The following is a 25,783-nucleotide window of genomic DNA, read 5'->3' on the forward strand; positions in this document are numbered from 1 at the left end:
GGAAATCAACTTCTGATAGAAATATTAAACATCTCATCTGTCAGTCACAAGCAGACGGTGCATGCATGTGTTTTTCTAAGCATGTTGGGCTCCTTTGAGACGACCTCAGTTGTTTGTTTGTTGCGGCTGCTGTTTGAACAGAAACGAGTAAAACACGATGCTTGGCTTTCTATCATTAAGACTTCTTTAAAAAAAAAAAATTTGCTGTGAGCGGCAGTGAGCCAGTGTCAAACAATAGCAAAACCAGTTTATCTGAGGATAATCCAAACTCCACACGTCATTTTAAGATTAAGCATGCTCACAGAGCAGATCTGAAGCCATTAAATGAAAAAACTGGTCATGCAAAGTTAACAAAATCATTCCAAAGACTACAGAACTCATTTACACTACACACACATTTGCTGTATCACAAGCAAATCAATTGGTCTGCATGAAATATTATTTCCTTCTGAGCCATTCATTTGTAAACCATTTGTACAATAAAAATGATCTCTATTATCTACAACGCCTTTATCTTCAAAGGCGACGCTGACAATCTGGGACTCAAAATCTCATTTAAAGCTGGGAATGAAATGAAAGTTTTATGATTTTGAAATTTAAAACAAAGCAATAATATGTAAAACGAAACAGAACATTTAAGATTCATCGCTACAGCTCACTAATCAAAAAATAATTACACGGGTCAATTATCGACATTCATTTTTTTGTCTTATCTCTTCGTTTATTCAAAAATATATAAAAAATGCAATTCATACATAAAATGAACATAAAATTATTTTTGATCTTTTTTGGTTAGTTCAGATTGTAACATTTATGAAATACTTAATGTTAGGAATTAACTAATAGATATCCCCATACTAAGAATAAATCTGTAATGTTTGGTGTATGTAAGTGCTGCTGAAGTGGAGATTTCTGACTGGCAGGAGAAAAAACTAATTTTTAGAAAACAGCCTTTAAAGATATAGGGCCCTATCTTGCACCCAGCACAATTGACTTTGTACACTGACGCATGTATCATTCCTATTTTGCACCCGCGCAAAGCGGACTTTTCCCTCCAGAGACGCACGTCGGTAAGTTAAGAAATACACTTGCGCTCCCCGGGGCGGTTCAGCGCAAAGAGGAGGCGTGTTCTGGCGCAAACGTTCCCTCATGCTATTTTGCAGGTTTAGAAAACAATTGCGCCACTAACCAGGAAAAAATAGTTTAAAGTCAGTGGCGCGTTGCGCATGTTATTCATATGCTATTTTAAGGGCGCATGCTTGGCCATAATCAATGTAGCGTGTGCACAACGCACACTTTGATTCTCTCATCTACACAGAAGCAGCAGTTTTCATTTTTGCAAATCATACATTATTACAATAGATAGATAGATAGATAAATAGATAGATAGATAGATAGATAGATAGATAGATAGATAGATAGATAGATAGATAGACAATTTATTATAAAAGCATACATCCAGCTTACACATTTACCCAAATTATCAAACGCCTGTTTAACCGAAGTTAATTTGGGTGGGTTTCTCCATTTCAATGTAACTTCTCTCTCTTTTTACGGCCGTGACGAGAGCGTTGCTCTCCTCGGCTGTGAACCGCTCCTGGCTGCTCTTAAAGGGAATGTGAGATGACTCTCTGATTGGTTTATTGCTCGTTACGCCCAAACCACACCTATGAATAATGAAGCTACTTCAGACCAACCCTTTTAGATTTGCGCCTGGCGCAAGAGTCATTTATCCCGCCGGGAAAATAGTAACAGCGCCCAAGACCCGCCCACCAAGTTAATTGCGCTTTGCGCTTGATACTTGCGTTTCAGATCGTTAAAATAGGGCCCAGTTACTGTAATTGAAATCTACAGACGCAAATATATAAAGTGCAAGATACACTTAAAGGGATACTTCAGGATTTAGCATTAAGCTTTGTATTAGTAGAAAACCTGTAGTATTTTTGAATTACCGTGCTTTCCACCCTCATATACCCCTGAGAGGAGAGATTTATGTATTTTTTGTCTGGAAAAAATCCTCCGATGACGCAAAAATCGTCATTTTGCGTCATCGGATGATTTTTTGGCCAGAGGCTAAAGACTACTGCCAGTAGTAGGGGCTGTCCCGCATGTTTTCAACCCGCCCATAGGAGGTGGGATCTCACTCACACAGAATATACACATAGTATCAGCCGACTTTCTTTGGAAGCTAAGCTAGCAGGCTCTTGTTCTGTGAAGAAAGCTGAGTAGTAGGGGTTACCATCCTCCTTTTCCCGGACTTGTCCGGCGGGCGAGATCGTTCAAAATGTCTGGGATTCGGCTTTTGCTTTCTGCAGTCGCCATTCATTGTTTACATGCACACCTCTTGTTTCAATCTAACTTAATTCATTCCGATTGGTGAATCTGAATGTAGTGTTTACATGAACGTTAAACAAGTGATCGGTTGATGTGTGTTTTAACATTGCTAAGAAAATTCCCGCTCCTCCGTGAGAGATACGAGACTCAGTAATGACGCCACCGGCCTCGCGCCGTTCTCCCGCGGCCGTCAGCCTCGTCCTGCTCGCCACAGTAAACATGATGAATGGCGACTGTAGAACGCAAAAGCCGAATCCCGGACATTTTGGCCGATCTCAAAATCCCGGGCAAACTCGTCACAGAGTCTCACTAGTACTCCATGCATTCTTTTATTAACACTTGAATTTGGGTAAGTTTTATAATAAAAAAAAGCAACATTTTGAGCAAAAAGCTGAGAAGCTGAGGCAGTTTTGATTTATTTGCCGTTTAATGTTTGTGATCGCGCTATTTTACATATGCATATGATTACATATGATGATATGTATGATTACATATAATGATATTTGGAAAAAAATAACCTGAAAATATATTTTAAAACATTTGGAAATAATATTTTACATCAATTTTATTAAATCACTGGGTGATTAAATTGAATATTTTCTTTTAAAAACCATTTAAAAACCAACATAATTACCAAAAATACCAATAAACCAATAAAAGATTTTCCTTATCTTTATTGTGAACAATCATATGTCACTCACCCATCTGATATTATATAATCAAATAATAATTCATATCATGTTAATTTTTCAGCTAGTTTAATTCACAAACTTTTCATACAGATTGAACAATTATGTATCTATGCAGCTAACTATTCCTTAGCTCGCTGCACGGCAATTTTCACGCTCTCAAGTACACTTAAATTCCTTCAGCCCTTCTTCCAGATCTCGGCTAATTCGAGGATGTTTAAGGGGGAGACCTCGGCGGACACTCTGGAAAAGTGTTAAGAAGATGGAGAGCCCAAGAAGTTCCATTAGCTCTTATTACAGAGAGCTCTCCGGTCTAATGGCCGCCCCCCATCTAATGGGCATCACAAAGGCCTGTAATCAAAGAACCACAAACTCCTCTTTGATTTCATATCCCTCTCAATCCAGCTTTTATCATTAATTAGATATTAAAAATCCATCTTAAAAAAATGAAGCGGTTGATTTGGACAGCGCAGCTGTGCAGAGAAAGAGAGAAAGAGATTGTAATGGATGATAATGGAGCGCAGATGGCGCAAACTTAGAGAGTGGCGTAGACACCGCTGTGCTGAGAAGAGAGGAGTCTCATATTTCCATGGCAACATTTACCATCATTGTCAGTGTGCGGAGGGCGGCAAGCCCACCATTTTGTAATGCAATCCCACAGACGAGGCCATGATAAGCCAACCTCACAATCGGGCGCTAATAGATCGAAATATGTTATTGCACAACTATCACTTTCACACAACGTGCCTGGAGTGCCTTTGAGCAGGGAGGTAATTTAATATGCAGTGCCAGAATCAGTTTTAACCATATCAAATTACGATTTTATTGTTGTGGAGGCTAAATCACAGTGTGTAAAGTCACGCACGAGGAGACGAGACTGAACTGGCCTTGGCAAGCCTGTCAATCACACGGCTCAGCCTCCTGCTCTGACATGTAATTACAGTGCCACCGTAATTAGAGCTCACTGTCAGAGCCCTGAATGATGAGAGAACCAGACCGACCGGAGAGAAGTAGTAAAGGAGAAAAGCATGTCCACCTACACGGCGCTCATCTACCCTACTGATTTCTCCCCTTTATGGCCCCGTTCCATTTGCCTGTGGGTTCTTCTCTCTGTTCACACAGGCTTATTGACTGACTCCAGTCTCCCAGCATCCCCCAGCACTCTGTCTCATCCTGAACCACAGCACATCCACAAAAGAAATGGGCCAATCACTTTATGTCTGAAAGCAATTGAACTGTGCCGGGCCGAAACCCTTTGTCGGTTCGATAATGTGCGATTCAGCCGTGGGCACGTCTTTAAGTGCCCTGGTCTTAGACTCGAGGCCTCTTTTGCTTGAAAGAGCATGGAGTTCAGTTTAAACCGGCCTCGTTGCTGTCTGGGTCACTTATTGAAATGCCACTTATAATGTTTTGGATGGTAAAAGAGAAACTGAGCGAGTGTATGTGAGAGGAATAGAGAGAATAGCTGAGAGTAATGATGTAGACAGCCAATTACAGCACAGAGCTAAAACACAACACACTGACCCAGACAACACACAGCCTGTCTGCTTCAATCTGATCGCACCAATCGGTTCCTACACTTATACGGAGCCAATGAATCCTCATGTCTTCTTCCATGGCCTTTCAAGTTGTTTATGATTATTGGATAAATCATTCAAAGCCAGACCTATTCACTAATAAATCATTTAGACCAATTCATGAAGTGAAGAAGCATTTGCTTAAAGACCGAACAGCATAACTAGCATAACATGTTTCATTACATTAGTAATTTCCAAGCCTGGAAAACACAATTTTGAAGGTGCTCTCAGCATTGTTTTCCTCATTCAAAACATTTTATACACAAATGACAAACAAATATTACTTTGTCCCAGCCCAATACTCACACTTGTGTTCTTGACCACTTGAAAGCGCGTGTATGCGACAGGAAGTAAGCGCACAAGACTGTCCCAAGTCAGAAAAACACCCTTAAAGGTGCTCCAAGTAACTTTTTTACCTTAACTGAACAGCTTCGGAGTCATTGGAATGGTTATATTACTTATTTCGGGTTGAATGGTGGTCGTTTCACACCCCCCTGGTGCCCGTGAGCGGAAAATTCGCACTTGCAACTTTGAGCCGGCGGGCCGCCGGCCACCGCGTCAGGAAGTATCGCGTGATATCAGGTCTCGCGATGTAAACAATTGCTTTACCGCCAAAAGAAATCTGCTAAAATGCTGTCATTATTGCGCTCCCTCACGCTGTCCGAACCCGAAGGAAGAAGACGTTTTAAAGAATGTCCCATCTGCTTTGATGTCGTTGATCTACTAGCCTCTGGTGTCTGAGAATCGCCAACGAGTTTTTACAACAGTGTTGTCAAATATCTATTCCGAAGCTGTGGGGGGAGCTCTAGAGAGAAACCTGCGAGCAAAAAGCTAGAATACAGCGAAGAAATCCCGAAACTACTGAGCCCCGCTTTAACGCACACTAAAGACGCGTTGGAGCCGTATTTTACAAAGGGACAACTTTTTCATGCTATTGTGAATGTACACAAATAAAAGTAGACCCTTTACAGTGTATATATCTATGTTTGAGGCTAAGCATATTCCATCATTCATCAAGTTCAGGTACTCACGTGTGCCGAAGTCATTAGAACCTTTACATTAAATAAATTAGATAAATTAATTGCAATTTGGTAGTACATTTTAGTATTGGTACAGAGATGAGTACAGAGATGAGTATATTTCGTAAAACATTTTTACAATGGCAACTGCTTTTGATCATTTAATTAGAAGCACCACAATTAATTTGTGCCATCTGTTAAATAGGGACTACTGAATTAGGGTTGTGCCGATAGACGATAGTATCGTGTATCGACGATAGACAGAGATATCGCCGATGGCAGATGCCTTTGACGATATCAATACGATAATTGGCTCGTTTTTCCATTAATGTATTAAATCATTATTATTATTATTATTATTATGAAGCTAGTATAGTTATTAAATTAACTAGGAACTACAATTATATTTGCCTTGCCTAAATTCATAACGACATCACCACATAACCACACTTGCAACATCACGCGCGTATGAGGACTCCTCAAAGAAAATGTTTTTAAAACAGACAAAAAACAAAAACAAAACTGCATCCCACAACGAAATTTCATTGCAAGGTGATCCATTCACAAATTGTCAAGAGTGCTTGTTTTAACAAACGCATCATTCTTATACCAAGATGAAGACGCGGCATCGTTGTTCGTCAGTAGGCTATTTTGTTTCCATAGCACTTTAACAAAATATTTAATGACACTAATAACACTAAAAACAATACAATTACAAAATATGAATTATAATAATAATAATAGGCCTATCGATGATAATGATATAGGCCGCCTAGGCCTAATAAAAGTCTTTAGTTCACAAAGCATCTGTGAAACTCTGCCATCTGTGAAAATCACAAGCAACTTCAAACTTGTTTAACAAGAAATATTCATCTAATTTTTTCGCTGTTAATAATGTAAGTCCACAAGAGAAATATTAAGCCAGTAAATTAATATAGTTGCTGTAGCCTACCGTTATCCACCGTCGTCTCTGGGAGAACGTGCTGTTAATGCAGTGAAAGCGCAGTCCGTTTCTGCTTTCGTTTTCAGGGATTGAGCGCGTTTACATGCACGTTATTAACTCGATTATGCTGAATAAACTGACAATGCATGTGGTCATGTAAACGGATTAACCCGTTTTCCTTTATCAGAGACAAGTCATAAGTTTAAGTAGGCGTATAACCGATCGACTTTTATATTTTTGCCTCTGATTTCTCCTGCCATTTAAAACACAATAACCTGTGTTATTGAAGTGCGGTGCGCATAAGTGAAGTGCATCCAGACAGAGAGAGCACTGGTAGGAGGACATATATCGCAGACTCCGACTCTTTCTTGACCCAAGAAATTAAAACGTGTTCACATCTCGTGCAGAAGCCTACAGTCAAAATACTGGAGATCTGTAACGGCATGAGAGGATAGTGTGTCCGAAAATTTCCCGCTGACATGTTGAAATACTCCGAGTCAGATACAAGAATGATTAGGATCTTTTTTTACCTCACTGTACCAGGAAATAACCTGATTTAGCCTATTAATAAACACTCCACCTTTGCTAGCAAAAAAGAAAGAGATTCTCATTTAAAACGAAGTAATAAAACAAGCAAATTGATGAGTAAGCCCCGCCCCCCTCACGATAATATCGTGAATCGCCGATCTCACAGGCTGACGATGGAGCATATCGCGCAACCCTATACTGAATAGACATTTAGAAGTGCCAAGTAATGAAATTAAAAATGTGTTAAAAAAAAAAAAAAAAAAAAAAAAAAATTGTGTAATCAAATGTTCTACACACACTTATGGTCTTCACACCCACTGAACACTTGGGCTAAATACTCAGTAACCCACCTGATCTTAGACATTTTTACTTGTGGAATTAAGCAATCACGTTTGAATGTTAACAGTGCATTTTTACTAGGGCTGGAACGATGCGTCCATGTGACTGATTACATCAATTACGCACAGTTTATGTTCATCCCTAATCCCCTATCATGTTTCACACAAAACAAAACTCTAGAGCAAATGCTAATGGCTATTATGGAAGTGCCGCTTAATGGGTTAGTTCACCCAAAAATGAGAATTCTGTATTTAATTACTCACCCTCATGTCGTTCCAAACCCGTAAGACTTTCATTCATCTTCGGAACACAAATGAAGATCTTTTTGATGAAATCTGAGAGTTTTCTGTTCCTCCATTGACAGCTCTGCAACTACCATTCTGATACTTAAAAAAGTTCATAAAGAGATCGTAAAACTAATCCATATGAATTGGATTAGCATGAGCAGTTAAGTCCAAATTCTCTAAAGAGACATCATCGCTTGAACAGATTTAATTTAGGCTTTTATTCACACAGAAAAATGTATCAACTCACACATCAGTTGTTGTAAACGGAAGCTCAAGCATGTTTGTTTGACATGTGAGAACCAATGAGGTTCATTCTCGTGTTACGCAACACTTCTGCAATAACCAATGAGGTTTGTTCTCACGTGCCAAGCAGATTGGGTTGAGCTTCTGTTTATGTTCGCTGATCAATGTTTATGTGTTTTTATCAATGTTTAGCTGTCTGTAGTGGGATTTAATGATTTAAAGAAAACACTCGGATTTAATAAAAAATATCTTCATTTGTGTTCTGAAAATGAACGAAAGTCTTGCGGGTTTGGAACGACATGAGGGTGAGTAATTACTGACAGAATTTTTGGGTGAACTATCCCTTTAATACGAGCCTGCAAATTTTCAGGACTCGCATTCAGCAACAGTATTAAAAAAAGTTTTACCACAATTGACAGTGTGTTTTTAAATAAGTCCAATCGAAGCGTGAATTCATCCATCAGATATTTTAAGGACATTAAGCGCTTATTAACCAAGTGCAGAGAGTAGGTTTGAGCCACGCGTCTCACAGCACGGCGGATCTGCGGATGAACGCAAATCATTTCTCCATCTCTGTGAGTAAATTAAACTCATAATGCTTATACAGTTCACTGTGGCTCTCACATTATATGACGTATCAGACAACCAGTTGTCCACGGTTCCATTCATTCAGCGCAGGTTTGTCGAGAATGCGGTCCTGAAAATGTTTAGACGCTACCATACTAGCCATTAGCATCTGATCTACAGGGTGGGCCATTTATATGGATACACCGTAATAACATGGGAATGGTTGGTGATATTAAAGTCCTGTTTGTGGCACATCAGTATATGTCATGGTCACCACCCATCTTGAGGAGTTTGCCCCCTCACATATACTAATGTGCCACAAACAGAACTTTAATATCACCAACCATTCCCATGTTATTATGGTGTATCCATATAAATGGCCCACCCTGTAGAGTTTTGTTTTGTGTGAAACATGACAGGGGATTAGGGATGAACATAAACAGTGCGTAATCCGCGTAATCCTCGTAATCAATTACGTCGACGCGTCAGTCCAGCCCTAATTTTCACAATGGCAACGTTAAGTCCAAAGCGACTGCCATAAACATAATAGTTGAGTGCATCTGTAAAATTGATTTTTTTGTCATGTTGATCCCAGTTGATTCCAAGTTTGTCATGAACGAAAGAACCCTAGAGTTTTCCAATCCATGTCACATTCTGACAAGGAAGAAAATAATACATCAAACACTCAGCATCAGCTTTCACAGGATCTTGAACTAGAATAAAGTGGCCACTGACCTGTGGAGTTGTGGTCTGCTTGCCCTGGCGGTTGGATGCAGTTGTAGTGGTGATGTCGGTGATGGAGGGCGACGTTTCTGAGCGGTTGCCCGTTGCGGAGGCGCTGGACTGGGGCGTAATAGAAGAGGAGGGCATATCTCCCACCAGCCGGGCACTACCCTCCACACGCACGTTGGGGTCGCCCTCGGCAGCCATGTTAAGCACTTTTAGGCCATTGTAGTAAAGCCCTGAGAGCTGGCCCTGGAAGGGCCGACTGCCCTTCTCCCAGCCTCCAATCTTTATGGTGGTCTGACTGTTGAAGATGGTGAGCTGCCGACCTGCCGGAGAAGAACGTTACAGAAAATACAAGAGTGTTCAACGTCCCGCTCCCCCACGCCGTAGAGACGCACACATACACATGCACACGCTACAAACATAGACGCGCACACGCACGCACGCACGCACACGAGAAAACAGAACTGATGGAAGTCCTGATGGTAAAACACACAACAACCGTAACCTTATTTTCCCTGGGGATTATGAAGCAATAAATTACACTAATGCTAACAGCAACACTGGTAATTTATCGACTGTAATTTAATGGCTGCTGTTGGCACAAAGTAAATAAATGAAGGGGATGAGAAAGCTGGGTCCCAAAAAAATCAATGGGACTTTGCTAAAAGGACAATCAAATACATACTAAGATGAGAGAAAAAATATTCTGTATCTATAAAAAACAAATTTCCCCTTTTACGTGAGAAAATTACTTTTATTCTTTTAATAATACAGTCGTTTATTGCAAATTACAAAGCCTGTATGCACAGGTCTAGTAAATTTTATTGAGATTGCCTTTCAGCAAGGGCAATGGCAATTAAAATTAATTAGACTGAAATAAGGTTTATGTGAGAATGGCTTTACAGCTACATGACACATTACAAATGATTCATCATGGTTATAATTCCATTGAAAAGGGAAAGCAAGAAAACAAGCATACTTGAAAACAAATCACTTTGAACGATTCAATTTGTTACATACATTGCAGCATGCATTCAAGTCTTTTCCCTTCTTGTGTGTTTAACTTGCTTGTTAAAGGGACTTCATATCTGATGCCAATAATCATTGAAGCTATTTAAGAGACATTTGCTTTGGGTTTTTAACTGTCCACTTTAGCAGTTTCCAAAAGAAATATGTTTAGCATGACAAGTAGATGTGCATAAATAAATTAAATAGTGTGTACATCACTATGAATTCAAATGGACATATACTTTAATTAGTCATTTAGATTATTACAGCTGGAAAATAACATTATTTAAATAAGTATTTTAATGATGTAAACATATTTTGTTAATGATTGAACTAACTTCAGTTATCAGTATATTACCAGTCCCTTTAACCTCTGACAGGTTTACAAGTACAGTATAACAACACATTATTGAACTGTACAGTGCAAATATTACAAACTACATTTGTTTAATTTTAAACTTGGTTATACAGGGGATTTATGTTTTAGATGGTTTATTTGCTGTGCAAAATATCACTTGCTTATGATCAAATTATCTTTTATTTAAAGTTTTAATCAGTGTTTTTACCTTTGTCGAGTAGCCATTCGTCAACTACTCGACCAAGCCGATATGGGATTCGCTGTCTAGCAATCGCCAGGCGTTCGTTATCAATGTTGCCTTTAAAGTTTAAAGAGACATTTCATTGTTAAAAATCTGAAAGGTCAAAGATTAAAACCTACAGTGAAACATATGCCCTAACTGTCTGTTTTTTTTCTTTTTCCTCTTCTTTACTTTTTTCATTTTTTTTTATTTGGAACACCAAGGTTGCATACATAAGAATGATGAAGCTTTACAGTCAATTAACTCGTAAAATTTAAGCAAACAAATTAAGCCTATTTTAAGCTATGTTAAATATGCACCTACTCTTCTTGTGTTAAGAGAAACCAACCAAACTCAATCACGTTTATACAACATATCACTCCTTTACATAATACATTTACAAAATAGTAATCCTTTTAAATCTTTTTAGCAGATTTTTCATCTAGTTATACATGAAAACTAGCTCATTTTAATCTAAATATTGTCATTACAGTACATTCCAGCGTTTTGCAACCAATTTGATTTTAGCTTCACATTTGCTATCTAATCTAAGGTATTTTCAGTCATTTTTAATATGATAAATTTCACATTATCAGATCACAATACATTTAAAAACATCAAAGTAGCAGAAAAAACACTCAAAGGATTAAAGCAACAGGAAGATTATCAGTTCATCAGTAATGCATGTAAAATCAGTCACTATTCATGTTTATGCTCCCCATGTAAATTTGAAATTGCTCTGACAAAAGCTTTGACCTCAGAGATGCCATATGCGCACATTTAGAAACTAGTTCCCTGCGGGGCGCGCCATGTGACCTCGAGCGGAAGCTGTGCTTAAATGTAGATATTTATGCAACATGTCCAGGTTGAGCCAACTACAGTAGCTCTATTGAATTGAGATTATTTGAAAACATTTACTCCTCTCCCATTACGGCCCACACATAATTACCACTCCTGACTTCACTGGGAAATGCAACACGAGCCTGACTTGCTCAGATTTCCAAAGAGTATAATTACGCCTCACATTTTTTACCCTATGAGCCATTAACTTGTTATTTGTCAATCAAAAACGAGTCTTGCTCTCTCTATATGCGATTAAGGAACGATTAAAATATGAACGGTAAGAAAATGTTGCCTCGATGAGACATAACAAGAGTAGAGTAGCAAGTCAGCCTGAAGGCTATGATGTGAGAAATTCAGCGAGAGAATTAATTGCAAATTTCCATTATAATGTGTCCTCATTTCCCATATACATGTGCACAAACACTGTACAATAACTTTAAACTGACAAAACTTCAAAATTCGGTTTTCAACAAACCTGTATGACACTCCTCCTTCAATCAATGAAAAAACAAAACAAAAAAAAAACAGTGTCTCTTTTTCATGTAATAAAAGTGAATATGAAACATTTTTGGTGCTTGTTTGCCATCTGAGCTTGATATGTGTATCTCTTTACTTGAATCATATGGAAAACACTGGCAAAGACATTATTCAAACCTCCTTTTGTGTTACAGGTTTGTAACGACAAAGGTGATGCCTAAAATTCCTTTTAGGCACCAAAATTTAAGCTTATATCACCTCACATGAGAATGGCTGCTCCATTCGACTGCACTTTTGAGGTAAAGCTCTTTATTCTGACACTGAAATGGCATGACTAAATTGCTTCTCAAACACAGTACAATACTGTTTTTGATAGGTAATTGCAGAAGGAGAACACCCGTGGACAGGGAAATAAGGCTTCCTCAGGGCTGCACATAAGGACACATGGAGAGTTTGATTCTGGACATGAGACTGAGAGTGCCAATATTCTGCTGTGAGAGCAGAAAGAAGGCCGAAACTCAGTCCATTATGATTCCCTCTTTCTTTTTACTTTCATTCATTTCTATTTCCACCCTTCTTTAATTCTTTCCTTTTCTGTCCCCTACCATGTGCAATCAGGATTAACTGTGATTTATGTCTACTTGTGCACTTTACCTAGAGTAATCAAAAGTGAAAGGAGTAATTTGTCTCAAATCACAGCTTAAAAGAAACCAGACAAAAAGGGTAAAAAAACAAAAAACAATAGGAGTTCTTGAAGCGGGATGGACTGGATGACTAAGGGCAAGTTATGTGCATGATTGCTTGAATGCACATAAACACGCACGCACGCCCACCCACTCATACACATACACACACGCGCAGTGGTCATGTTCTGTTTAAATGAGGGGGCAGTTGCCTGAGGGCCTCTCTGTAAAGTGAAAATGACTGCCTAGTTAGCTTAGCATGCTAACAGTCTGACAACTCTTGCCTTTATAAGGCTAAGACACTTTCCTGCTTCAGCAAAGGCAGTTAAATAATCCAAGAAAACATTTCTGTGCTCTTATATATGTTCTACATCTATTTGTAATGTTAGGAACACAGCGATTTTCAAAGATAGCATCAACACCTCAATTTATCCGCCCTGTCAGTCTAAACCTCATGCTGTGGCCATTTTGTGCCCAGCAGTAGCTGTATGGCAGTAATTCTGTCAGGAACATTATAGGAACATTCCACTTTTTATTTTTTACTAAATATGGAAAAGATCCACTTAAATACTTTGCGTCCACTTGAAATCTCTTCAGATGGACATAAAGCATGGGTGATTTGCACCTACATGACACATTACAACTCTTTAAATTTGTCATCACTTTTGCTTAAAACAATGACTGTAGTAAAAGATATCTTAGTTTATAGTTCAGTAAAACATGAAAATGTTGCCATCATATACTCACCCTCATGTCGTCCCAAACTTGTATGACTCTCTTTCTTTTGTTGAACACAAAATAAGTTATGTCTTTTTTGTTTTTTGTCTATACAATGGAATTCAGTGGGTGTTTATTTCAGTCAAATAATTCAAAAGATATTTTGCGTTCTGCAAAAGAAAAACTTGATTGTATAATTTTCATTTTTTGGTGAACTATTGCTTTAAGCATTATCATTCCCGCTAGTCACTGCCGGACCTCCCCATTCTACAGAAATCAAGATATAAAATGCAATACAAAATGCTCCTGATATGCATCCATTTACATTTAGATGCTATTTTGATTTAATTTCAATTTTAATTTGAGTTCATTTAATTTAAATAATTAAATCAGACAAGACCTCAGGGAATATATGCATTTCATTTTGAAAACCCAATCTCTTAGTTTAATACTTACCTTATAAAGCTACTATATATAATTACTACATATAAATACAATCATTTATATGTATACGTATACATATATTATATATAAAAATGAAGATTACCTGTACGCTACAGCTATGCTAGTTACAGAACTAATTGTTCAAGATAAACAAGCTGCTCTTTTTGTTCTCCCTCGAACTGGTTGTCAATTTAAATTCTATGCATTTATTATCTCGTCTAATGCGGAGCTGAGTCAATCAAGCGCTGATTAAAATGAAGCGGTCATGACTAATTTTCTTTTTTAAATATTTCAGTGGAAAAGTTTCTTCCACTCTGCCACGGACATAAGATGCATTAGTATTCAGGCAATCACATGCGCACTTCTCACTAAATCCACCGACACAATGGAAACAGAAAGCCGAGAGAAAATGGCACATTACAATGGCTCCATTTTAACAAGCAATTGCCTTCCACTCTAAATGAAATATTTATTTGGGTTGTTTGTTTACACTAAAACAATGAGAGGGTCTCGACTAAGGTAAATCAGTTCCTCTCTATGTCTCGGTTTCTATTCCTAGACGTCTGCATTCTTTATAGTCCTGTTTCCAAGAACTATGTTTATTTCTACTATATTTTGTTTCATCATATGTCCTAGTTTGCCTAAGCTGTTGTAAATACAAAATGTCAACTCTGGGATTTGGATAATCCTGTTAAGATTTGTATTGTTCTCCAAATTAAATAACGCAAAATGCAATTCTATGCAACCCATGTATCTACAGCTGAACCTAGTGTGTCTCACGAGTATACATTTGCATTTTCCCTGCACATTTAGAATTTAATGACGAGCCGTATTGAACGCAATGATGAGCAACGGACGACAACGTAGCACTTATGGGAAGCACAAGATTTTCCAAGCTTCATTACCACTTCAGTCGTCGAACACTCAACATTTACCATCAACTATCATCTCTCACGTCTGCTCCCAAGAAGAAAAGAAGTTTGCGAGAGCAAATAATCTCTGTGATGGAAGAGATGGTTTATGAAGAGCTTGAAGTAAAATACAAATTAAAAGACTAATACAGCCGCCTCCTTTTCATCATGATTGACAAACGAGAGCAATGGGATTATTTCTCATCTCTGATCTCTTGTCAAGCTTTTGTCAGGGCTTTTCAGGCGACTGAGAGGCTGGTGAATTTGATAACCCTGGCTCTGACATTTTCAGCCTTCTAAAGCCCCAAGAGCAATCATCTCTGCTGACATTTGGAAAGGATACCAGGGTTACCTTTTTTTAACTGTGAGAAACCACAATCACAGACAAAGGAATTTTGTCCTTAACCCTGTGATTCAGACTCTTTTCCCTGAGCCCTGCCAGCCTTTTATTGTTCCCATTGTTTATAGCTGCATGGCTTAGACTGTGTGTGAATGTGTGTGTCTGTGTGAGAACATGCGTATAAAGGCTTAGAGCTCTTACCTGTTGGGTAGCGCTCAATGACTGGCAGATCATCCACCTGCAAGGTGGCGTTACCACCACTTCTCGTAAAGCGAACTATGTGGTACTTTCCATCATTTACAAACTTTGAGGTTTCTTCAATGTTTATGTCATCGGTGCCCACATTGAACACCACTCTGATATTGCCTTTTTCCTGTAAAAACAGAGAGAGAGAAAGGAAAAGAGAAAGAAAGAGAGAGATAAGAAAGAGGAATTTAAGATTCTACCACAGTCATTCTGTTCTGATTCGCTTCGCCAAAATAAAGCGGTCGAGTTATATTCTCTGCCTTATTTTAGCACATGAAGATCACACTTAATGAACATCGTTCTGTGTTTGCAACCTTTTGGAAGACAATTTTTGATTATTAATAAAGGCCCTCATATAAAGAGGCAGCTATACTCTATCTTAACTGGCAGGATAACAGATGTCCCAAATTTATTGAGGACCAAACAAGGTGATAGTTTATCAGACTGTGCACAATTTCTCCTGACAGCACAATGCATCAGAAAGATTTACCACCACTTTAATTCACCAGCAAAAGGCGGCATTCATATTTAATAACAAAAATATATATTATTTATGTTTTATTGAGGTTATTACATGAAGGAAATTAATAATAACAAAGAAACTGATAATAATTAGTGAGGATATATATGTTATGTCTGTGTACATTAAGAGAATGCAACGGTTTTGGTTCATACATTTGGTGAATATTATATTAAATCCAATTTAGTATGTTTTATTGCATCAGCTATGTGATATGCAAGTGATAATGTACAGTCAGCGACTCATTATGACAAAATAAATCCTGACAGTATGATTAGGACACCATTGCACAGAGGGAGGGTATTGTTTCATTCTGAAGTAATTTATTTCATATTAATGACTGGCTGACTGTACACTATCCTGCTCATTACATGATTACTTACCAATTTAAGAAATAAATGGACATCAAATATTGATTTTAGCTGAAATGATTTAATCACATGAGAAGAAAGGAAACACTGAGTGATATGAGAGACAGACTGTAGCTGATGGCCGGTGCAATGTACTGACTATACAAAAACATTATATGGATTTTTTTGGTTTGTAGAATATTGAGGTCAAAAATGTTTAATAAATGACCGCTAAACTGTATAACTGCCTGTTGTTTATATCCTGAATAGCTATGCAAGTTTCATGTCTCTCGTAACACCCGTGTCCTATTTCTTTTCACATCGTAAAATAATTTAAACTCAATCTCTTTTGAATCAGTCCTTCCTCACACAAAAACGCTTTCTGTGGGGTTCTGATTTCATATATATATATATATATATATATATATATATATATATATATATATATATATATATAACATTGCACATGGAAAGACTCACATGCCATTTCGGGGAAAAGAATATTACCAGCAGCAATCTGTAATTTTAAAGGGGGTGGCACGACTGCTGCAGATGTCAAAATAAAATTTACTGTGTCACACATTAAGCCTTGTAAACTAAATAATACTAGTTTTTCATTCCCGTTCATGTTCAAAAGTTTCGCAACAAGCCTGCAGGCAGATAACATAATCGAATCATAGGAAATCACAGGAAAAAAAATAACCTTATAAGATTTTTCCCCCTTTAAATCAGCGCCTCAAGGCAATATGCTGGTCATACAGAATAATGTGTGACAGTCTCAGTGAAACGGAATCTAATCTGTATTCTGATGCAGCGCTTGTCATTTTCTGTGTAAATTCTCATCAATGCATGTTGCTGTCTTATTAATGCGAGCAGTGAGAGTGAAATCACTGTGTGCTTCACATTCACACCACTAGATGGCCTCAATCCTTAAAGGTTTCCTATTTGATGCAGCTCAGTGGGTGGGATTCACTTTTGCTAATTACAATAAAATGTATTCATGTGCAAACAATCTCTTCTCATGAAAGCACTTGCTTATAATAATAACTCGATCCACGGTGCTCGTCTTATATAAAACAGTAACTATGCCCACTCTGTGCTCTGCTTGATGACCTACGTGCCTACATGCACTACTTGGTTAACAAAAAACTTGTTGCAAACTTGTTATGAAAGGTATTACAAGCCTTGACATGAGCGCTGATAATTGTGAAAATGGTTGTTTGACAAATTTACGACAGATGGAAGCCATTAGCTTAAAAACACTGAAATAGTCTGCTGTGGGAACGTGTGGTCCTTCCGATTGATTGGTTGCAGATTGCAAAAGCTACATGTGGCATTTGAAAATAATGAAATGAAGTGTGTGTGAGAAGATCCCTCTGCGAATTCCCCTAATTCACACCTATCTGCAGGAGGAGAGCTAGCAGAGGACAAATCGCAACACCAGACTTCATTATACCCTCCCAGGAGATGTGTGTTTTTGTCTGGATACTCTCAAGCTTTCTTTTTCTGTCACACACACACATACACACACGTTATCATCTCCAGCTGGGCCGAAGCTGGATGTTTCTTTCGCCTCTCACACCCCATAATGAAGACAGACTCTGCCCGTTAGCCCTATCCTCTTCCCATCACCGGGAACAATGGGGCAGCGTCTCCTTCACCCTCCTCTGTGCTCTCTAACAGTGTTTCTCCAGGGCCAATCTCTCCCTCACTGCCCATCTTTTCAGCTTTGTGGTCAGAGAAGTGATGTGAGAGCTTAGCCTGCACTCCAACGGGCTGTGACACTCCACGCCCCATTCTAATTGGAGAACGACCTCTCTTTCACCCTTCCGGTAGCTGACCTCGTCCTTCATTCGGGGTTCGGTGGCTGGCCAACAGCAAGAGTGGCAGGCCTTTTGAAAACTCGTAAATGACAGAGTTGAATCATAGGGGGAACATATACATGCTAATAAAGTCTGTAAGCAAGGCCTAAAATTAACACTCACCAAGCCCCAAATGTGGGTAAAAAACAGCATTGGTGAGTATATGAAACGGTGTCAATCGCTAGTTGGCCGGTAACAATTTTATGAATCCTAACAATGATGTGAGTACATGAACAAGTTGATGGGCCAGTGCTGCATCGTCACGAATGTTTGAGCCTTGCCAATTTAAATATTACAACGCTGTGCAAGAAGATGCGAAAAGGAACTCAATTCTTTTTAGTGCACAAACATCCAAAGCGCACGCCCAGAAAGCCATGTCTCATACAGTGTGTGAATTGAGCTCTCTTTCACATCTTCTTGCGCTTGAACGGACACATTCACACAAAATTATGAAAAAAAAAAAAAAAAACATGCCTAGTATTCTAGTAAACATGGTCAGTTATGGCTTAAGTGAATGTAAACAGCCGAGAAAGACAATGCATGTGTACAGTATCAGTATTTTGGATCAGACCATTGCAGACGGCTTGTTCCAGCAATCTTAAAGTGGGCATGGTTTAAAAGAGACACCCTACGTCCTACATTCAGTCTCGGGTGTAATAATGTCCCAGTTTCACAGAATTTTCTGTTTAAAAAAAAGAAAAAAAGAAGGCGGCTCTATTATGAATGCCTCAGGGGCTAAACATACGGGAGGGGAAAGCAAAATTGAGCCGTGACACCAAATCCCAGATTACCACAGAATAACAAATGTTTTGGGTGATGTGCTCAGGATTCTGTGTTCACTAAACGATCCCTAAAGCGAGCGAAGGATGAGGTGTCATTTAAAAGGACCCCAGTTCCACACCACTGCATCTCAGCTGTCCCTGTCCGTCTCAAGCTTCGTGTCACCTCTCCACTGAGGCCTGCAGTGCTGCTCTAAATATAAAAAACTAATACAACTGGATTCTCATTAGACTCAATGGGGGTTGTTATAGCAACATAGTTCTCTAGAGTTCTCTCGTTTCTTGTAGGCAATTAGGTGACAACCACGGAGCCATCCTGATTGACAGAGCATTTCATCTACACCAGAACAGTGATGATCTCCCCTCGCCAGACACAAAATAATCTAGTTGTTCTGAACTTGAGAATATGGATGTAAAAAATAAATTAGAAATAGTATAAAGGAGTAGGTTTCTCGTGCTGCTAAATATACTTTATATATATATATATATATATACTTACCAAATATTTGTTTCATTACTCAAGGCAGAACACCACAGGTGAATAGGGTAAAAGAAATAAATTAGAAGTAGTTTAGGGAATAGTAGGTTTATGCTAAATATACTTTAGATATACAGTACTTACCAAAAATTTATTTTATTACTTAAGACAAAGACACTGCAGGTGAATAAGGTAAAAATGTAATACTTTTACTTCCCCAGTCACGGTACATATATATTTACATATAAATATATATGTATATTTACATCTTCTCATTTAAATATGCAAAGGATGTATTATCTAATTAAAAATGCACTAATATGCATTAATTTCCAGAACAGAAATTTGAACATTTGATAAAGCTAGGTTTAAGCTTTGATAAAGCTAGGTTCTAGGTATCAACATTTGATAAAGCTAGAAATTCTGGTTTCATTTTGTTGAAATATTGTTTTTATACATATTTTTTTGGATATATGTTTTCATTCACTCCATAAATCAGAAAATACTGTCAACAGCCAGGAAAAAAATAGCTTTCACCATATTTTTAGGAATAAAATGTTACAGTATATAAATCAGGCAAATGATATTTGAACAAAACATTCGGAATGTAGATAGGGCTAAAACTGGAAAATTTGATGTAAGTGCTACTGAAGTGGAGATTTCTGGCTCAGTGCACTAGAAAAAAATATTTTTAAGGAAACAATTTATAGGATATGTATAGTAATTGAAATCTACGGATGCAAATAGATAAAGTGTAATAAAATAAACACTTAAATGCATATACAGTAGTATTTTGGATGTTTTCTTTCCACTAGCCTGAAAGAAAAGTTATTGGAAGCGAAATAGCCCAAAATCTCAAAAACAATGTTTTTGCCTGTAGTATCTTGCCTTAAAGTGATGGTTCACTCCAAAATGAAAATTCTTCATCATTTCATCTCATGCCATTCTAAAGCTACTTGAAGAAGATATTTTGGAGAATGAACTGTTTCCAAATCAACCCCAGTGACTTCAAAATAACTTCTTTTGTGTCCCACAAAGAAAGTGCAGGTGCAGTTACAGGTTTGGAACGACATAAGGGCGAGTTAATAATGACAGAAATTTCATTTTTGGGTGAACTATCCCTTTAAGCTCTAAATAGATCAATGAAATAATTGTGATAAAGGCAAAATGTTCCTTCAAGAGGAGCCAAATACACACACAAAGGGTCGAGGCGGTTGCTCCGGAAACCTGGAGGACAGAAGAGCCACTAATGATGTGTCTTATTTAGGAAAAGGTGCAGGCAGAAGCTTATGGAGTATGACGGAGTGTGTGTGCCACAGCGGGGATGCTGATCTGCCATGGCATTCAGCTTAAATGAGCTGGTGCATCCAGGAAACCTCAGCCACTTTACATAAAGAGCCTCTCAGTAATGCTCAAGCTAATACCAAGGGAATGCGCTTAATTGGATAGAACACCCAGACATGCAATATACGCTCTCATAAATAACTTGTGTTTGATATTAGATCAAAATATCACACCGTGTGTGACACGCTTCGGAGTGCATGTGCCCTTCTGTTTAAGTACTGCAGGTTTGGTGAAACAGATAAATTTGTTGTGTCCGCAGAATAATTCCACTTTGGCAAGCAGTTCTTGTTGTTTCACCCCCTCCTCCTCGCTTTCTTTGTCTCTCTCTCTCGCTGTAGCGTTCGTTCGCTCGCTCTCACAATCTCTCTTTATCTTCTGGTAAGGGCTGGTTCTGGTGAGATCATGAATCTTTTTGGCAGCAGAGAATTCTTTTCCAAGTTAAAAACTGAAAATAGCACTCTGTCCTAGTTCCTCTCGAACCTGAAAACCACATGCACTCTATGGGCGTTGTCTACACAAGCCATCCAAAAAGTCACGCATATTGTCTCCCTACTGCAGTGCCAAGTTACAAGTTCCCGAGGAAAAAAAAAACAAAAAAAACAAATACAAACGGCGGCTTGAATGCAATATCTCTCGCAGACAATATCATTTCATATTACAATCGACAAATCCAAGGCGTACTGAAGTGCTGCTATTTTTGTAGTGATTCTTGTCAACCCGTCACTGGTCTTCAATGGTAACACGTTCTTTCATGCACTGACTCTAATCTGAAGATAAAAGCGTGGTAAACATTTTTTTTTTAAATGCAAAATGAACGAGTGGGTTGAGTTTGTCACAAAGAGAGCGTTTAAAAGAACACCTGTCTTTTTTATTTTGATGAATAAATTTAAATATTCGGCTTTTACTTCTGCTGCCATCTGTCTGCTTATCCTTTCAGATACTAAAGATAGCAAAGTCACAGTTTGCCATATGGCGCACTTATTCAAGAAAAAATGGCTGACGAAGACCAAATATTAAATCGTCTGTGGCCAGTCAAACTGTTCTCCACGCCACTCGTAAATTGCATAATGACCTGGCATATAGTTTGACGGTATGTAAAAATGACAGCGTGCATGAATGACTTGTACTCAAATTATACGGGTAAGTGGATGGAGGAAATAAGTGTAGTTGGGTTTCGACGGAGAAGCAAAATGGCATTTTTCCAAAGCACTGGCTGTTTCCATCTAAGCTGCTGGGTGGAGACAGGCTTAGTCTGCACTGACGGTATGAGGTCAACAGACACTTTTCTGTCACTCAGAGCCATGTCACACGTCACTCATGTCTGACCAGGTATGTCCTGCCCACTCAGACACAATTGAAGCAGAAAATCAGCATCTGTCACTCTCTTTCACTTTCACCTTCATCCAAATGCGAGTGTGTGTGCGTGCATTTGTGTAAGCATATGAGTCTCTTTGGCTGCCCGGAGTCATTTTGACTGGAGACATCTAATATATATATATTAATACATCTAATATATACATCTCTCTCTAAGTATATATGATTCATTTACATATTAATTTTCAATTACCTCATTTTAAAGGTACAATTCGCCCGAAAATGAAAATTATTTTACCTTCAGTGGAACACAAAAGTTGATTCTTTTTATAATATCCTGGCTGTTCTTTTCACAAATTAAAATGAATAGGGACTAGGTCTGTAAAGCAGCAAAAGCAGTAAAACAACAAAAAGCACCATACTCATATCATGAACCCGCTATATTCCAAGTCTTCTCATGCCAAACTTTAGATTTGTTTGATGATTAGACTGAATTTTAAGTTGTAATAATACTGATGATCTTCTTTTCCTCTGAAGCCTTAAAATACACTACATAAACTTACGTTTCAGCTTTGCTATCACAGGAATAGATTTCATTTTAAAATATATTAAAATACGCTTGTTGATAAATTGAAATAATATTTCATAATAACTGCATAAATGCAGCCTTGGTGAGCATAAGATACTTCTTTCAAAAACATTATAAAATTATATAAAACCTCAAACTTTGGAATGTTAGTTTCATTTGAACAATTCAAATGAACTATACAAATGGCACATTGATGCTATATCTTTATTAGTTCTCTCATCACATGACCAAATGTCTATGGAAGTAATGATGAAACAGAGATGGTGATATTATATGGCTCCAAAACACTAGGAATATAGCACACAAGTCACATGGACCACTTTCATGATCATTTTGTGGTGATTTCTTCGCTCTGTGCATCACGGTAGCAAGAAAGTCTCAAAACAGAGTGAGTAAAATGACAATATTCAATTTTGGGTGAATTATCCTTTTCACATGGTCACTCTGCCTGTTATCGCTGACATCTCAGCACAGGTGCTCTCTGAAGGCTGTTTATATTCACCTCCTTTCTCTCCTTCCCTCACACACATTCTCTATCCCCTTGTCAGTGCTACCGTTCACACCTCTGTACCTCTCACTGCTGAGTTAGCTGTGATTGTCACCATTCTTCAATTGGACTGATGTGCTCATTAGACTGCCCACACGCTCTCACACACTCTTTTGGCATGGAGAGTGTGAGAGGTCAGAAAGTGCTAATGATTTGGTCAAACCCCAGGGGTATAATCACTTGGCTTTGACTCGTTTACAGTCATCATCCATTTCTCCTTCACTCCTGTCCTGCTTGGCGCCTTGCATGGCTGCCACAAATGGCCGGGCCGTCCGCAGGGCATTTGGCCATGGGTTCGAGCAGCTGGCAAGCTCATTCTGAGCAGAAGAAATGTATTTAATAGGCCATTACCCCTTAAAATGCAACATTATGGTGAGTGAAAGAATGCATACGAATGTTTTCTTTTTCTGTACAGTGCCTGTCTCACCATTCCTTACAGTTCTCGCTCTCCGTCTAGTTATTTCTCTCTCTCTCTGCATGAGCAAGTGGCTCAATGATTTGGGGTGAACGATGACTAATGATAATCCCCGGTGATGGTGATATGATGAGATTTAAATGAACTCTGTCACAAGTGTTTAGGGTCATAAGCAGAAACAGGGCGTGGGGGGAGGGACGCCACTGTCTGTTTGAAAAATCAGGACATCAAGGGCCGCTCGTTAACATGGTCAATGATCCTAAGTTAATTCACTTTCAGAAAGGCAGTCTCTGGATAATGATATCCTTCCCAGTCTACAGACAGGTTTATCAAAACATTCCGTTACATCACCGAACAGTCTCGCCATTAATGTCAATACTGACATGCTTAATCTAGTCAGTGACTAAATATAATTAACGGAAATGGAAGGGAAGATCTTTCCCCCCCCCTGTTAATTATGGGGTAAAAATGATACTGGATATCTGTAATGATTTCAACTGCTTTATAGACGGTTAGCGATGTAGGTACAGCTAATTTACCCTCCTACACAACGCTGATTCATTTAGTAAATACCTTTTATGCTGGCTTAGCAGTCATCAGTCCAACAAGCATCAAAAATGGCAGACTTAGCACTGCAGAGACTTCACCAGTCACACATTAGAATTAGCCTAGATATCCACCGCTAATCGCATCAAGACATTAAGGGCCTTTAATTTGCTCATAAACATTCCCTGCCATCCCTATGCCAAAAAACCATATATCAGTCATGGATGCCTGATTAATTGTCATGCCAATATATGGAAATATATAATCTGTGATAATCTTAATTACATGCATTATGTAAAGTGTTACATATCTTGGCCTTACGCAACTCCGGCAAGCTCATTTTAAGACACATTTTCCGAAGACATCATTACTACCTACCACCTTTAATTCCCAAGCTAATATCTGAGCTGAAATGCGAGGAACACTATGTTCCAAGTACACAAGAAGGTAAATCATAACCATAGTCTACAGGGCATCTGATATCATGCTTGCGCTCGGAGCTTCTGTGACGTCTGCTGATCGATAATGCAAAATTAAGTTTTCCAAACCAAACTTACTGTTAATACTTCAGATTTGGTGTATTAAAGAAAAAATGTATAGGTACCAGGAATTTAAATTCTGTAATTTATTCACCCTCATGTCCTTTCAAACCTGATTTTCTTTCTTCAGCGAAACACAAAAGCAGAACTTTTTAAAAATGTGCTGGACGCACCATGCAATTAAAAAATGATGAGGATTGGAGCTTTTCGGCTCCACAAAAACACACCACAAACATGGTATTTGTGTCCATTTGTGTGTTATTTTGGAGCTTGACAGCACTAGCTATTAATCTACTTTCATTCATTATATCAAATATATTAGCCAGGATATGCTTACATTTTTTTTCTTCATACCAATTTGGAAAGACATGAGGAGAGTAAATAACGACAGAGTTTTCATTTTCAGCCGAACTGTTCCTTTAAAGGAAAGTGTGAAGTACGTCGGGGCATTGCAGCACTGTAGCTGAAGTCTTCTATAGACAGCAGCATCGAGGGCTCAGCTGGAGAAATCATTACCACACCTTGATCGCAACGCATTTGTTGAGGCAGTCGTGCAACAGTCACGCCATGATGCCACCCCTGAGAGAGAGAGCTCATTCTTCTGGGAATCAAGTTTGTGATTACAGCAGGAGTGGGCGTAAAAAAAAAAAAAAATAGAACGAACGAAAAATAAATAAATAAAAAAACATACATAACTCTTCGAAGCTCAGTGCCAAACACTTTCCTGTCCCCCTTGCCTCCACCTCCTCCACCTCCCACTCCTCCAGCACAGCATGTCATAGGAAATGCGGGTTCTATCAAATAGCATCCTTTGAGCAAGCGTTGGTAGAGCCTTCTATTCTGAACATTATACAGATTTTATTCATGAGGGCGGTCTGAGGCGCTGGAACTTTCTAAAACAGACCAGCACTTTGAGTGTCGGAGGAGGCGTAGAACACTATGATTACCCTAATGATCATTCACAGGGTTCTTCGGGAGCACGGCGCTTGGAAAATTTC

At 38.5% G+C, this 25,783-nt stretch overlaps 1 protein-coding gene across 12 annotated transcripts in view; it reads right to left on the reverse strand.

The window, feature by feature from the left end:
* nrxn1a (neurexin 1a) overlaps window positions 1-25,783 on the reverse strand; it is a gene marked incomplete at both ends in the record, with an annotated part of 174,427 nt that overhangs the window by 14,563 nt on the left and 134,081 nt on the right. For 8 of the 12 annotated variants that reach the window (XM_081393711.1, XM_081393712.1, XM_081393713.1 and 5 more), the window contains 3 exons: window positions 9,262-9,578; window positions 10,830-10,919; window positions 15,458-15,629. In XM_081393711.1, the coding sequence (XP_081249837.1) occupies window positions 9,262-9,578; window positions 10,830-10,919; window positions 15,458-15,629 (579 nt within the window). Of the gene's footprint in view, window positions 1-9,228; window positions 9,579-10,829; window positions 10,920-15,457; window positions 15,630-25,783 lie in introns of all 12 variants that reach the window. The other 4 variants (XM_081393706.1, XM_081393716.1, XM_081393715.1 and 1 more) reach the window with 2 other exon arrangements.

The sequence above is a fragment of the Scardinius erythrophthalmus genome, assembly GCF_964197995.2.
Source record: "Scardinius erythrophthalmus genome assembly, chromosome: 18".
In the NCBI taxonomy this organism is placed as follows: domain Eukaryota; kingdom Metazoa; phylum Chordata; class Actinopteri; order Cypriniformes; family Leuciscidae; genus Scardinius; species Scardinius erythrophthalmus.